The sequence below is a fragment of the Clupea harengus genome, chromosome 11 (assembly GCF_900700415.2).
Source record: "Clupea harengus chromosome 11, Ch_v2.0.2, whole genome shotgun sequence".
Taxonomy (NCBI): Eukaryota; Metazoa; Chordata; class Actinopteri; order Clupeiformes; family Clupeidae; genus Clupea; species Clupea harengus.
The window spans coordinates 18723064-18740035 of NC_045162.1; the positions used below are offsets into that span (position 1 = coordinate 18723064).

The following is a 16972-nucleotide window of genomic DNA, read 5'->3' on the forward strand; positions in this document are numbered from 1 at the left end:
CTACCAGAGAGGCTCGTAACGTAACCAGGAGGGAATGTGCTCTCCGTCCGTGAGCTTCGGGGGGATTTGACATTGATTCCTCCGTTTACCAAGAGAAAGAAAAAAAAAGTGAAAAGAAAAGCGAGGGGGGGAGAAAAAAAAAGGCGCATTAAGTTCAAGTGAAGCCCTTAAGCGTTTCGCGTCCTTAACGTTTTCTCAAGAGCCACTCGGAGACGTAGGCCTGCATGAAATGCCAGGAAACACAGCGTTTTTACATAAGAGCCGCTGCCGTTTCCCATGTCTTCTCGGAGACTCGCGGCACATGCGTTCGCCCCGGCTTTTTGGCACGAGCGGGGAAAATAATGTGTAACCCAAGACACTGGCTGAGCTCCCAACATGGCAGCCCATCAAGACAGCCTTATCAAAAGCCTCAGGAGAAGGAGGAGGAGGACGGACGGTGCTGGGACTCGCCTCTTTTATTTACAAACAAATTAAGAGGTGAAACATGATTCCCACTGATGCAATACGCTTGTGCTGAGGCCAACTGCCACAGAGATCACCAAGTATGTCTGTTTATGTATTTTTTTTCTCTTTTGTTGTAGTTTGCCAGGAGTGCATTTTGATTGATGCGATCATGGTCAAAATGAAAGTTGTTGCTGGATTTGCCAATCATGACAGATTTGAGAGTCTCACAGATGAACGAAAAAAATAGAACGGAGAGAGAGATAAGAGTAAAAGAAAGAATGAGAGATTAAAAGAAAGAGAGTATGTGAGAGATAGCTAGGAAGAGAGGGAGTGAGAGAGAGAGGGGACTGGGGGTTGGAAGATGAAGTAATGGGCCTGTACTATGGCTCTCCAGCCTGGGGGTCAAATCCTGTTCATGGAAACCATCTGGCTAGCTCCCTCTGAGCCACACCAAGCACAAATGATCTCTCTCCCTCTCTCTCTCTTTCTCCCTCTCTCTCTATCACACACACACACACAGAAAAAAGTCCTATTCATTAATGCATGGCAGCTGCAGGGACCGGCGTTACTTCATTTTTCCATGGCAACGGTCTCTCTGTTGCAGGGGATCCCGTTTCAGTTTTGGTAGCAACGTGCACCTCTGCCAATGCTGAACACATTCATGTGTTAAATAGAAGGAATTATTGCAGAATTCCTGAAATAGAATCGGCTCCCACTCACTGGCGATTAGACCGGAGGGCCGGTGACTGTGAGGGTGCCGCACCAGTCAGGGAGCTAGGACCGAGAGACAGAGAGGGAAAAAAAAGAAAAAAAAAAAGAAAAAGAGAAAAAAAAAGAGAAGCGAAGGCTGACCACCGTGGCTGCCCTCCAAGTCGGAGGGCAAGTGCCCGTGCGCGCTGGTCCAAGCCGCAATGGCCGAGGTGACAATTACACACAGCAGCGGGGCTTAAGCAGGAGTGACGGCTACAACCACCCCACCTACGACCGCCGATGACCATGAGGCCATGTCAGGGCTCGGGGGCAATTACACCCCCTCCTAAAAAAAAAAAGATGAAACTGAATAAAATAAAATACATTTTAAAACTGACACAAAAAATAAACCCCACCCTCCTTGTGCTTGGACATGGTCCTAAGTTCAGAAGGTCAGCGTGAGCACAGGCAGGGCCGGAGGGATGGTGACTTACAGCACACAGTCATGATGCTGTGGAGGCAGGTTTGGTGCAGCTGGCCCGGGTGCCGGGTGTTAGCTCAGCAGGGCTGCTGTGCGCCGGTGTGTGTGTGTGTGTGTGTGTGTGTGTGTGTGTATGCAAAAGAGATTAAATCCTTCGCCTCCTTTCTCATAATCTCCTCTATGAGTCTCCTCTGAACTCATGAACTACCATTTAGTGGCGTCAAAGGCCTCAGTCCTCCCCTGTAGTGTGTGTGTGTGTTGGGGTGTAACTGAATCTGTTTCTTTTTGCATTGCATGTATGGTTTTGGCATTAGCCCTCCCTGTGTCTCTATGGTACAGGGCTGCTTCAGAGCTGCTTCAGGGCTAAGAGACTAGCGTAGCACTTCATAAGCTGAAAGATTCCGTTAGGAGGTCCACTGAAATAAATGTGTTTTAGACAAGCACTTGGTCCCGCGCATGTGACAGGGTGGTAAGAACTGAGGTTAGAATGACACAAAGCGGTTCTCACGTTGAAGGGTTGGGTAGTCCCGCATGCCAAACACGAGGGTGGGTCTGGGAAGAAAAACTATACACACACACACACACACACACACACACACACTGCGCGGTGCGGTGCGTAAGTACGGACGTGCTGTGAGAGGCCGCTTTCATAAACGTCCAACCGCGGGCAGCCCTTGGAGTCAGCTGCGTGACGAGTCTCGCCGTTGGCCGTTTGCCTCTCAGTGCCGGTTCCCACGTGTCACCTCTGCGAGTCGGGGAACACAGATGTGTTGACTCAAACTAGGAAACAGAGTGGACAGAATCTCAGTGGTGTTTACACAAACAAAGAGGCAGGCGTGCTGGGAAGAGGAAAACGGTATGTAGTCATGCTTGGGACAAAAGCCCCCCCCCCCACTCCCTCTCCCCCCAGGAGAAACTGTACCACAGATAACCCCCCTGCTGAAAGGCAAAGCCTGTCATCTGCGCAGACGTTTACTTGGAGTTACATTAAAACAAACAGACTAGGCTACTGACTGTAATGCCAAATTACAATTTAGCAAAAAAAACGTCTGTGAAGTCTATCCAGAGGGAAACCTGAGGCGGCCAGTTAGGGCCATTACTGATGAGTGTATTAGCTGGCAATTAGCAAACTCCCTCCATCAAACAGGATGGAACTAAGGCTTATGTGCAACCCTCCTTTGCAACAAATCTTCAAAAGCTGAATCATCCCATGAAATCCTACTGCAGATCATCGATTCCCCCATGGCTGGATCGTATGGCCTTCTTCCCTGGATGCAGAAGAGAGACGAACTCACCCTTAACTCATCCACACTACCACTGAGCACAGATCATGCACAGGGTCTTAACCTTTAAGCGTTATGAGGTCAACCTTGGGCCATGATAGTGCAGAGTCGTATCTGTCCTCACTTATTTTCACTTCAGTGAGTGTGTCATTGTGTCATAGTGTCCAGCATATCATAGTGACACTGAAAGGCTTCTCTTAGGGCCTGATTGCTACATATTTCAAAGTTTGGTCAGTGCAGTGAAAAGCTCATCAGGACACACAGGAGGAACACAACGGGTGAGGTAGGACTGGAGAGAAAATCCCTCTGATCCACCCAAAAGCACCATGGGAAAAAAAAAAGATGGAGCTTTCGGACTATATTCATTACCATCAGCTTAAGCACTGTGAAGTCCGTCACAGGGAAACCGAATACCCCATCGATCACAGGCATAGGGTGGCCTTTCCCCGAACGAGCGAGGAAGCAGATCTGTCGGTTTTAAAGAGCGAGCGAGCGAGCGAGCGAGCGCTCCAGGGGCTGCGGAGTGGCCATCCAATTTGATTTTCTCCCGACTGCGGGAGGCTCATTGTTTCATCTAATGAGAAACACAAGGCCCCTAAATGCGTTTAGCCTCACTGACTTCTTAGTTTTTTGATTGCACTAGGAAACAATTTGTAACTTTTACATCTGTTCCGCCGTGGCGCAGCCTGCCTTTTCCGTGGAGGTTTTGGTGTTTCCGTACAGCGCAGGGGGATCAGGCTGACATTCTCACACACCTTCCGTGACCTCCAGAAAGGCCTCGCCGGACAGGAACAAGGGATTTACATGCCCACGGGCTGATTTCAGTAGAACTAATCTCTGTGAAAGGTACAGCCATGGAGCAGGGAGAAAAGAAAAAGAAACATTTCTCCGACCCTTAACTATTCAATTTCACACTGTCCTTCATCTCCATGAATGGGTCTCAGGACGTCTGATTTCATGACGCTTGATTTCAGATAAAGAGGCTTGTTTTTCTGGAGACTGTTTTTTGGACGGCGCTACAAAGAAAAACTGTTACTGAAAATGACCTCTTTCCCCCTTGGAAGAGATAGGCCTTTCTAAGACACAAAGGGAGATTTGTTTGCCAAACAATCTACCTAATGCAGCCTTGTGAAATCCGCTGCTTGGTCTTAATAAGCATTTATGTAAAACAAACTTCTAGGCTGACTGGGTAACAATAATTGCTACGGAGTGCTCTTTCTCTTCCATTTACAGTAAGTGTTTAGGGTGCGTGGGCGTTACGCTGCGTGTTTCTCGGGGATGTGCGTTGCAAAACCTAGTTTATTTTCGGTCGGCCTCGCACGCAGATGGGTGTCCAAGGGCCGAGCATCTTTTACAAGTGGCGATGACACACTGCAGCCTGCAGCCTGGCCCCGAGCCCCCCCGGTACTGGGAGCCAAGGCGAGCCGACCTGTTTACTGACAAGCCACTAACGAGAGAAGATCTAAATACGCTCCAGAGAAACGGCGAGAGCAAGAGAGAAAGAGCAACAACAATCGCTGCTGAGGGATGGAAAAGCCATTATCCCAAATCGCGTAACAAAACAAAGAGCGGGCACGATGGAGGGAGGGATTGGGAACGAAACAAGGGGCTAACCTTTTGACTGTTAGCTTTTTTGCGCCGCATTCAACATCGGAGCAGAGAGGTCGTTAATGGATCATTTAGTACTTGATAACAGTGCTTCATCAAAACAAGGAGTCGAGGAGGACACATTTGAGTGCTTCCACAGAACACACAACTAGGCTCCTTCAGACTCCTTCACTTCAGACTGATGTTTGTGGACAACCCAGAAACAATTGCTTACTTTCCTTGACTACTTGTGGCTGTCATTTATCACCAGGCAGCAAAATAAAACTAAATGTGTAAATAGCTTTTTGGAGAAACTTTATAAAAAATAAAAAAAGCCATTGTCTGCAACAAAATCCCTCTGGCCTTTGGTCTGTTTCTGGTTTGAGCTTCCAGTTAGAGAAGCAATTTGAGACATTAGAGTGAGCTAGTTAATGTATCTGGGCTGTTTGCAGAGTGGACGTCCCTGTGTTGTGTCACAGGCAGGTCTTAAAAGGGGGGAGCATTACACATCTATTCTCTTCAGGTAGCATAAAGTCCCTGGTGAACCTGAAACCAGGAACGAGCTCTGTGCAGTGTCCATCCTCCCATCCCATCTCCTTACTTTCACACACACACACACACACACACACACACACACACACACACACAAAAACACACTTACACACCTTGTGTGTGTTTTTTATATGTGTGTGTTTTTGTATGTATGTTAGTGTGTGTGTGTGTGTGTGTGTGTGTGTGTGTGTGTGTGTGTGTGTGTCTGTGTGTGTGCGTGTACACATGAGTGAGTGGAGAACTCAAATGAAAGAAAAAGAACACTGTGTGACAGTGTGCATGTGTGTGCGCGTGTGTGTGTGTGTGTGTGTGTGTGTGTGTGTGTGTGTGTGATAGCGTGCATGAACGTGGCTGGGAACACTATGTGTTCTGACTTACGGCAACAACATAAGGCTCCAGCACAGAGCTGTGGGAAGCTGTGGGACTGAACTCTGGGTTTTTTTCCCTGTGGGTGGAAAACTGGCACATAAGCGTGCCCTCACGTTCACCCTCTTCCCCACCCAAGGAAAACACCCATCAGACCAGAACACATAAACTGCATCCCCACACCACCAGCTGAACCAGAGCCCCTTCCAATCCAGGGAGGACACAAGTTCAGCAACTCTGACCTTTAAACTCTTTTAACTATTAAACTCTATTAAACTCTGACCTTTAAACTATTTATTTATCTCTCCTCCTCCCGCTCTATCCATCTCTATGCAGCACTACTGTTCAAAAGTTTTGGGTCACTTAGAAAACTCCTTGTTTTTGAAAGAAATGGAGGATTCTTTGACGAAATCAAAGCTTGAAGCTCATAATTCATTTTGATTAACAATCATTATTTCGTCCTTTTCGATTCATTTTGCTAGATTTCCTATTCAAACACATTTTATGTTTTTTTTCATGGATAACAAGGACTTTTCTAGGTGACTCCAAACGTTTGAAGTGTAGTCTATCTGGTACAGACCAGAGCAGCATCTATCAGAGGATCACAGGGGGCCTTTGTAGGCAGTCATGACACTTGATCCCCATCAGAGCTGTAATCGCAATTCGAATTCTTAGATCCAGGGCTTTGGTTACCTGTTACTTAACATTAACTACAGTGTCAACCAGCCATTAACTCACACTTAAAACAGACCCTGGCTAAATTCCAAACACCTGCATGAACTAAAAAGTTCCTTAATTTCCTGTGTGAGATGCAAAAGGGTAGCCAAGATTTCAAACAGCTATTTCTACATTTAGTTAATATTGTTTGGTATGTTTATTATTGTTAATATTATTTATATGTTCATATTATTTGGAATGTCTTCATCATTGCTGTGCAAGAGTTCATGGTTCATCTGCATTGTCAAACAGCGGCAGTCTCAGGACACTCCACGTAAAGCTGAACATTACTGCCATGGTGAACTCAGGGCACAGGAGCGGAGTGCGTGTATGTGTGTGTGTGTGTGTGTGTGTGTGTGTGTTGGGGGGAGGGGGTACCTGTAACAGTCTTGGTTTTGACGGGGCTGCTGGCATAGTCCGAGGCCTGGTTGGAGGGCTGCTTGGCATGAGGTGCGCTCCCCATCGACACCTCGTCCTCCCGACGCTTGGCCCCCGCCATCACCATGGCGCCCACGCCCTGCGCCTGCGGTGACATCAAAAACAAAAGTTCACACACACACACACACACGTCGATCTCTGGGTGCTGTGCACCAAAGCAGCGATGTGTAATGACAATGAAACAATGACTCTGAGGTTAAAGGGCTGGCGCTCAGCTTCGAGGGGGTTTCCATTCAGGTTTGATGTTGCGTAGTGCAAATATAGCGCTTTACCACTCATACAAATGACTGAAGTGTGAAGAGTGTGTGTAGGCTTAAGTGAGTCTGTGTACTTTAGTCTGTGTTTGTGTGTTGATTTGGGGGTTTGGTCGATGTACTTATAAAATTGGTTGTGTGTCTATGGAGGGGAATGGACTTGTGTGTTTGTTAGGTTAAGTTGAGTTTGTGTGCTGAAGTAGACCTCTGAGGTTATGACATCAGTCCTGCCTGAGTGATGAGGTGGAGGCCAGGCCTGTTGGTCACAGAGAGGGCAAGCTGATTGGCTGACTGCTTTAGCAGAGGGCAGCTGATTGGCAGACTGACTGGCCTACTCTTTTAGTCACTTCCATGAGCAGGTTATGTGGAATGAAGGGAGAGCAGGGAGGAGAATCCTGTTCCAAGAGCAACACAGGGGCCAGAGGGCCAGCAGTGATGGGTGGCCACACACACACACACACACACACACACAGCGTGAAAAAGAGCCTTGGCATCTCCTCCAACAGCACAGCTACAGCTGCATGGAGCAAAGGCCAAACACCTACTGGAGAATATACAAACACTACAAACACGCACACTCAGAAAACAAACACACACACACACACAAAGTTTCACTCTCTGTTCATTCACTTACAAACTACCTCATACTCACAAAAAGGCTGTCAACACAAACACACACACACACACACACACACACACACACACACACACGCACACATACACACACACACAAACACACGCACACATACACACACACGCACACACACACACACACAAACACACACACACAGACACACACACACACACACACACACACACACACACACACACACACACACAGCAGGATGGAAAAAGAAGCTACACCACACAGTAATGAAATACTTTAAAAGCTAATTGCTAAACATCCTCCAGTCCCTCAGAGTTCAGCACTGACAAATAGTTGGAAGATTAGCTAAAAAGATTAATTTCACTCAAAGTGTGCACATGTTCAAAAATAGCCTGCAGTTTAAAATGAGCTTCATGTTTTTCCTACTTATTAAGGGAAGGGAAAAAGCTCTGCTTAAACAACACCAGCAAGAAATAACATGACTAAATATGTCACCCTCAATATCCTGGAAAAAGGAAAAAAACAAAACATTAACACTTCAGACAGGTCCAGGTCAACAGCAAACGTCATGTCAAACGGATACTAGTCAGATAATATGGTTCTTTTTGACTTGGTCTTCGCAGAGGGAAAATGAACAATGAAGTGTCTACCTCGGAGAAAGCACCGCCTGCTCAGTGTCAGGCTGTTCAACACGGCGCGGCGCTGCGTGGAACAAGAGCCGCTGCGCTAGCTCCAGCCGAGGCAACGCGTAACGAGAGTCTGACACACGCCGAAGGACATGGGGGCCGTGGCTTTTCTGTCCAGCTCGAAGGCAAACGCACAGGTCCAACAAGACCGTTTCCCATGAGTCTGTACTGACCCCAGGCCTGTTCGAATGCTCAGCGCCCTCTCCACTCATGTCCTTCAACTGGACAGCCTCCACTGACCACTGGCCTGCTTAACGTCCTTCAGCTGAAGGGCTTATCTGACAGTCGGAGGCCTTGGCTGAGGGAGGGAGGGAGGGAGGGAGGGAGGGAGGGGGGGGGGTATGGACGCGCTTCAGTGAAGCGGCGAGAAGGCCGAGGGCTGATGCAGAATCAATCCAGAGAGAGAGAGATGGATTTAGAAAGAAACATAGTGAGAGAGATAAAGTGATCGGGTGATAGAGTGAGAGAGACAGAAACAGACAGAGGCCAAGAGAGAGAGAGAGAGAGAGAGAGAGAGAGAGAGAGAGAGAGAGAGAGAGAGAGAGTGTGTTTGTGTGTGTGTCCTTCCCTGGGAGCCACTGACCTGCATAGACTGCAGTAATTGCAGCAGCCTCTCAGCCTTCAGTCCTGCTGTACAGTGCACTGACTGAGACGCAATGGAAAAATGTAGCACAGCGTCCAACTATGAGCCGTGAGGGGAGGGGGTCTGTTTGGAGGTGAAATTAAGACGATACCATGCCAGCGAAAGAACCACACATTTACGAGGCTCTGACAGCTGAAATGATGTACGGTGAAATATAGCTCAATATAGGCTGAGAGTAAGGTGACGGCCATGATCCACCTACAAAAGCTGTGCTTAGTTTACTCATCAACGGTGAGGGACATTGTCTATCAGTGGAGAACTGCACTGGATGTCATTTGTGTATGTACTTTTTGTATCGTACACTGTGTGAAGGAGTGCGTCAGTTGTGCATATTTTATTTTTCAGTGAGTGTATTAATGTGTACTTCACACATCTGTTCACACAGAAAAACAGCATGAGATTTATGACCTGTGTGTGTCAGTGCCACATACAACACACACACCCTTTCATAATCTTATATGAAAGTGCAGTGGCCTACCTGCTTTTGCTGCCTGTCTGCCTACCACACACACACACACACACACACACACACACACACACACACACACACACACACACACACACTAATCTTATATGATAGTGCAGTGGCCTACCTGCTGCTGCTGCTGCTGCTGCTGCTGCTGCTGCCTGCTGCTCCATTTCTGCGGCTGGTACAGGAGCCACGTGCAGAACACTGGGTCCACATTCACTGCTATGCCCTGCACACTGACCAGAAGCACGGCACCTGCAAAACACACACACACACACACACACACACGTTAGGACAATATTAGAGCCCATTGCGATGGCTTATTTGGGGTTCACTGGACCCTTTCCTTACGGCCATGCATTGTTGCGCTTGGCGTGGTCCCCATTAGGCGGGTGGATTTACGAGCGCGCGTAGGCAGGGCACCCCGGCAGCCAGCGCAGGCCCCTGGCCAAAACACACTGCTTCAGGCCTGGACACGTCACCTCAATTATTCTAATGAGGGCACGAGGACACAGAGAGGCCAGGAGACTACTACACATCTGTATGAGGACTTACGTCTACACACAGCACAGGAGTACTTTAGGCTTTCAGGTTCATTGTAGCGCAAACAATACATCATTATCCACAAATGAGTCTGGGGAGACCGCAAAGAACCAAGTACCCTTAAAAATCAGGAGCCCATTGTAAATTTGTGCTGTAAAAGTCAGCTGTAAAAGTGAATGTATTTAGGAACATACAGTGTATGCAGTTTCTCTCTCCCTCACAAACACACACACACAGTCTCCCTCCATCTCTCTTTCTCTCTCTCTCTCACACACACACACACACACACGGGTCTCTCTCACCCCCTACCCCTCCCACTGTTGGGGAGTTTGGGCCCACATGTTTGAGAGGAACACGAAGGTCTGTGAGCAGCAGGAGACCAACCAAACACTCTGCTATGGTTTTGAATTCATTATCATATTTGTTTAAGAAGAAAAAACATTCCTTTGTAATCATTAAAAAAACGCCAAACGCATGACAGGGAAAATCAGCCTTGTCAGTAGGGTCTTTGATGTGAGGGTCCACACTTTAATGCATGTAATTTCTTAATTGTTCCCAATTTTCCAGATTTTCAGCCCTTATTCTTTTCAGATTTTTGTGATTGCGGGAGGTTACACTTCTCATAACAGCGCTGTTGCAACTCGGCAAGGCCCTCCAGTCAGTAGTGCTTAGTGGTTTTCTCAAACTGTCCCACAGAGACATAAAATATTACAGCCCTGAAAAGGACTAAATGATGCAAATATGTGGGAGTCAGTATCCACTGCCAAAAGGCTAGTATGGGTATAACAGTGCCCAATCAAACTCGTAACAGTGTTATGTAGCTCTATGCGTAGCATAGCGAACACACAAGCCACATGTTGTTGCGTTGTAAAGGGATCCAGAGAAATGGGGTCACTCACATTTAGTACAGTTCACTGCCATCATAACAACCTGGCAAGCATGCCAACCGCTCCTGAGAGCCGTGAAGGTTCCGCACGCAACGGCCAATTACAGCCCTCAAACGCCTAATTAGCCAAAATGTCATGGGGGGAGGGGGGGGTGCTCTCTCCTGTTTGTCTTTTATGTCTGCCCTTTAGTGGGCACGGCCGTGTGTGTGTGTGTGCCACACAGTGACGGGCGCCTGTGGGCACGACCGTGGGGGTGGTGGCGGGGGGGGGGGGGGGGGACAGAGTGCCCCCTTTCCTCCTACAGCTCCAAGCACAGTTTGTTTCAATTGTGTGTTCAAAGTGTGTCACACTAGGCCAAAAATAACATTTTCTTTTGATAAATCTCTATGAAACCCGAGACTTTGGGGGGGGGGGGAGGGTTTAGTTGATTCTTAAATAATAATCTTTACCAACAATAAGAGCCTGAGGTAATGCATTAGGACTCTATCAATAATCACTGCCATGCCTTTGGGATTAGTGTAAATGCTCTGGCGTGCGCTGGAATGCCTCAGTCTGACGATAAGGGACCGGGACCCCTCTGATGAGTTCCGTGGGATGGGGGGTTGCCGGCTTACTCCCATATCTTAGGTTTCAGGCCCGCGGGGGCTGTGGCGGATATGTTCTGTTGGTCGATCAGTTTACGCTATGGAGGATGCCTCATAGACGAAATGCACACAAGGCCAGGGAGACACACACACGCACACACACACACACACACACACACACACACATCTACACAATCACAAGCACACATAAGCCCATATCGAACCTCACAGAACTTTATAAATCTTAACTACTTGCACATAAAAAGCACTATATGACTATGCGACATATGAGCAAAAGTGTCATTACACATAACATTTGTGTGTTAACATGGGTGTGTGTGTGTGTGTGTAAAAATGTGGTCAGAGTTTCAGGTAACCGTAATCTTCAGACTTCGTCAGATTGTCTTGGAAGAGGTATGACTGTACAGAACACATTTATTTAGCAAAATCTACAGGTTTTGGATGACGTCATCTCTTTTGCTTCTCCTTGTCTAAATCTGATACAGTTCCAGGTTTATGGTTGCAAGGCCAGGTCTCTGTTTAACAGCCGACATCTTGCTCTGACATACAACAGCCCATGTTTGCATTAGCATAGAGATGTGAGGAAAGTGTTTAGTGTTATTCTTTGGCACTTGACAGGGTGGTAAAGGGAATTACAGCCATGCGATGACAACGATAACACGCGTGTTTTTCTAACTTCCCATGTAATTCTTCGGCAAACAAAAGAGGGGACTACTGGACCTTTTTAAGGTTTTAACACACAAGCACACACACACTGACACACACACACACACACACACACACACACACACACACACACACACACACACGCATACACAGTTAGTTCACCCCACACCACAGTGGGCCTATTAATGTCAAAGGGGCTCCCATTTGTGGTGCAAGATTAATAGAAGCCTGAGAGAAAAAAACACCCAGCACAGTCCCTGGTGTTGTTTTAATGCGTCGCTGACATCAGAATTCTGCTGCAGAATCACCACTAGGCTTTAGACTGTGGGCAGAGCACGAGAGAGAGAGAGAGAGAGAGAGAGAGAGAGAGAAGAGAGAGAGGAGATATACCCCAATCAGTCCATGAGGAGGACAGGGGATGAACCCAGACCTTTCTGATGGAAGGGTTCCAGGCAAAGGAAAGGAGGGGGGCTAAAAGAGAGAGGGATGGGGCAGGAAGTTGGAGGTAAAGGGCGGGCAGAGGCGAGCTAATCCCTCTTCAGGAATTGCCTCATCGTGAGGCGTGAGCAGGCAGTAGAGCCAGAGGGGCAAGTAGACCAGAGCTGCCCCCGGTGGAGGAAGGGGGGGAGTGGGGTTGGTGGTGGCGATGGGGGTTGGGGTAAAGAAATAAATAAGTAAATGCGTCGCGTCAGCCCTGATGACTCCTGACAGGTTTGCTTCATTTCCGAGGCCAAGTAGCGAAGCAAAACATTACGCCAGCGCCACCCGGGCTCTTAATTGCTTTTTTCCGATGAGCTCATCAGCGCGGAGGTGTCCCGGAGCGGACCAGACCGCTTGACAGGTGTCGTTCCGCGCAGCGCGGCACAAAGGAGGGGGGGGGGGGGGGGGCTGAGGGTGCAATTTGCTGGCTGGCTTGACCCACGGCACCTGCGGCCAAAGGAGTGAAAGCAGAAGCAGGCCAAACTGGAACCTGTAGGCTGACGAGCCACTCTTGGGTCTGGGTCTGGTTTTGGCAGCACCGGTGTGAACGGGTCGGGTCATGACGGCGGAGCAAAACGCACGACCTGAGGCTCCCGGAAGGACACGGCACGTTTGACTGAAAGCAGACCACTGAGCATGGAAAGTGTACACACTCTGTGGGAATAAGCTGACGGAGTTCATTTAAGCAAGACAAACTTCGCCAGAAGCATGCAGAGCTGTGTGCGAACGCTGAAACTCGACCAGAGTAATGGACGAACGCTATAAAGACAACGACAAGAAGTGCAAAATCGTAGAAGAGGCTAATTGCAATCAGTCTCACAGGAGATTAGCCACGAGGTAGGCTGGAGGCCAGACTAACACATTGGTTTGGTCAAACTGAAGGGAGCGGAGATACTTAGACGCTGAGCCTCTTGTATGAGAGGGACACAAGCGCAGATATCGTATCTGTTCTAGATTACACTTCATTCCACACATTTTCTAGTTTGTGTACTGTAATCATCAACCAAAACTTTCCTAATTGCTATCGCTCAGAGAATCAACAGACAGACAGACAGAGAGACTGAGACACGCTCAGTCCAGCGTTCACACAGTGAGGAGCTGAGCGGGGTCGTCCTCGTGATCGCTCGTGTAAACAGCGCGAGGAGAGAGAGAGAGAGAGAGAGAGAGACAGAGAGTCTGAAGATTGATGAGCTCACTGTGGCTAACTCGACATCGGTATAAATGAGACCTGCTTCCTCTCCCCTCTGGCACTGGCGGAGCATTCATTCCCATCACGGCGGATTCCATATGGACTCTTCTCCAGAGCGCTATCGATGACTCCTGGACATTCTTCACCCGCCGTGGCGGACACTGAGCATCAGTCAGGGTTAGCAGTGACATTAACGTGCTGTCCTGCCACTGGGAAATGTGGAGGACCAACAAAGGAGAGTTGCGAAAGTGAGTGTGTGTGTGTGTGTGTGTGCCTGCGTGCGTGTGTGTGTGTGACAGAGAGAGAGAGAGATACAGACAGTGTGTGTGTTTGTGAAAGAGAAAGAAAGAGAGAGAGAGAGAGAGAGAGATACAGACAGTGTGAAAGAGAGAGAGAGATGTGTGTGTGTGTGTGTGTGTGTGTGTGTGTGTGTGACAGAGAGAGACAGAGAGCAAAGGCCAGATGGTTGCGTAACACACGGGCCAGCCTGCTGTGGGGATGAGCCCCGTACATGATGAGAAGAGCTCCGTCTGTGTCCAGATGTAGATAAGGACGGGACGGTGCGGTGCAGTGCTGTCACCACCAGCCCGCTCTGAGCGGATTCCCAGACTTCATAAATTCTCATCAGCTGCAGTGGCGCTGGGAAGCCCCCTTTTGCTCTCTGGGTGAGCGCTGCTAGTGGCACCAACACAACATGCTGAGCTGAGCGAACACACTGCCCCCACCGTGGGGGAACAGAGTTCAGGTGCCAAAAAAAGATGAAAGGTTTAAGGGGGTCAGATCTGGACCGAATAACACTGGTCAGACTCGACTCACATCATCCAGCTGGCATATTCAGGCACACAGAAAGACGCGCACACACACACACGTACACACACACACACACACACACACCATGCTAAGGCTATTCGCTGGCCTCTTAATCTCGACCAGGGCCAGACGAGGAAAGGGTCAATGGACATTGTCCTGGATTCAATTAGACTAAATGAGAATCCCACACAAGAACCTAACCTCCAACCACTGTACAGATTTAGAGAGTTAGTGAAGGACCATCAGTACTCAGCAGCCAATACGGAGCATGCTCAGAGCGCTTTGAGGAACTGAGAACGGGCCTCCACTTCCAACGTGTCCTCATCTGAACTCACTTTCTCTCTCAGACACAAAATCTGTATGTCTCTCTTTTTCTCTCTCTCTCTGTCGTCCTCTGTGTGTCCTTATCTGAGCGTCTCTCTTCTCTCTATCCCTCCATCTCTCTCCTTCCCTTTCTCCCCCACTCTCTCTATTTGTGTCCCTCTCTCTCTCTCTCACCATCTCCCTCTCTCTACTCCCTCTCTCTCCCATGCCGAGTGAAGTGTGGTCTGCTCTGCCTGAGACGACTGACTGGTCACTCCATGGTGGGCTCAATTCTTGAGGGGAAATTCCTCGCCACCAAAACCCCTCAGGCCTGGATGCCAGGGTTCCTGTGAGGGTGACTCTGGATTCCGGACTCCGGGCCCAGGGAAAGGCAAACAGAAGAAAAAAGGGGCCTGGAATGTCAACCCCTGTGGACGTGGGTCTCTGCAGTCGGCGCGAGGCATGACGTTAGCGTCTGCATGCACATGCACCTCGCTCGCTCGCTAAGGATCTCAGGCCTCGAACTCGCTCTTCTTCCACTCACGGCTCTCTCCCCTGAAGAACCGGGCCTAGAATAATAAATAAGAACGCTCCGGGACATGATGAGAGCATGATGTCCGTGGGAAACGGTACAATGACCGAGTGTTTAAAAAGACACGTTCCATTCGCTCCCTCCTTTAGAGATATATATAAATATTCTCACCCCCGCTCCGTCTCCCTTCCCACAGTAGATTGAAGATTACTTTTCTTAAAGATGAATCCTTAAGTGGTTGCACATTTTAGCCATTTAGCAATTTCAGGCTAATGGCTTCAGGCTGAGGATGGCTCAGTTCGGTGTGTGCGAGTCAGTGAGTGAGTGAGTTTGAGTGTGTGTGTGTGTGTGTGTGTGTGTGTGTGTGTGTGTTGGCGGGTGGGTTTGGTACAGTGGAGAATGGTGGACTTCCTTGATGAAGTGGAACACTCAAATCTCCCTGAATGACTGACGTGAGCGCAAAAAAAAGAACACTACACCAATGCCCACAGTGCCATACTTCCAAAAAGGTGACCAATAAGAAGACTTGGGAAACCAAGGCAGATGGCTTTTCAGAGAAACAGAGTGGATGCTTAGAATGCAGAGAGTTTCACTTCTAAGTGCCATTGGTGGGGCCTGCTGAGGCTTTTGGAGTGTGTTTGTGTGTTTATGTGAGTCAAGCTCTGTTTGGTCCAGTGATGACAGGGCGCATGCCACCAGCTGCAGTGACTGATGCTTCCTTATCCACAGGCTGCTGTGAGAGGAGGTTTCTATCTCTGATCGCCATTGACACACACACACACACACACACACACACACACACACACACACACACACACACACACACACACACACACACACACACACACACACACACACACACACAGGACATACTGGAACTGAAACTCACACTCCTCGTGGTCAAAGGGCACTACTGTGTTTTTCTTTTTTCCCCCCTTTTTTTTTTTTTGAAGGTGGTTGAGGCCACCTGCAGAATTTGACTTCACCACCCCCTATATTATCAGAGCGTGGCTCAGTCCCAAAGTGATGATTCAGCTATTATAAACACAGGAGGCACTTCAAACGCAGCTTGGAGAGGTTTATTTAAGAACAGAATGGGGGGAGGATGCTTTGAAGTCAGAGGAGAGTAGGGCTCGGCTACAGCATCCCTCTCCATCATACACAGGGCCTATAATTACACGCTCAGAGATAAAGGACAGTCAGAGGGAGACGTGGCCTTTGGGAGTCCCTCCGAGTCCATCTATTGCTTTGTCTGACCACAAATCAATTTGCTTAATGAAAACGAGCCCATTAAAAGAGCATTTGAGGCTTTTCGTGAACACACAAAAAATCAATCAATGGGGTGCATTTGTTGAAGGCCGTGTTGCAGTGCAACGTGAAGTGAATTTCTTTGCCTGGGAGCGGCTAGACGCCAACGCGGCGAGAGAACGAAGCTCTTCCAACCACAACACCGCCGCCCTGCTCGTATCAGCACCGGGCAGACAGATAGCCGGCAGGAGTGGAGAGGCCATCGGACAAGCCATCCATCGCCTCCACCAACACACACACACACACACACACACACACACTGACACACAAACTCGCACACACATACATACACACTCTCTCACGCAGGCACACACACACACACACAGGGCCACAGATAGGTGTCCGCCTAACGGCAAGCGTGACGGAGACACATGCTTGGCCTGCCCCGCGGGTTCCAAAAAAAAAACGAACGGCTCCCCAGAAATGTCCAAC

The 16972-nt window shown here is 48.7% G+C and overlaps 1 protein-coding gene across 1 annotated transcript in view; it reads right to left on the reverse strand.

Annotated features, from left to right (window-relative positions):
* The window catches only part of LOC105896139 (vacuolar protein sorting-associated protein 13B), a 338344-nt gene that overhangs the window by 183570 nt on the left and 137802 nt on the right, over positions 1-16972 (reverse strand). Inside the window, 2 exon segments of the mRNA XM_042709212.1 lie at positions 6434-6643; positions 9342-9472. Of these exon segments, the coding sequence (XP_042565146.1) occupies positions 6434-6643; positions 9342-9472 (341 nt within the window).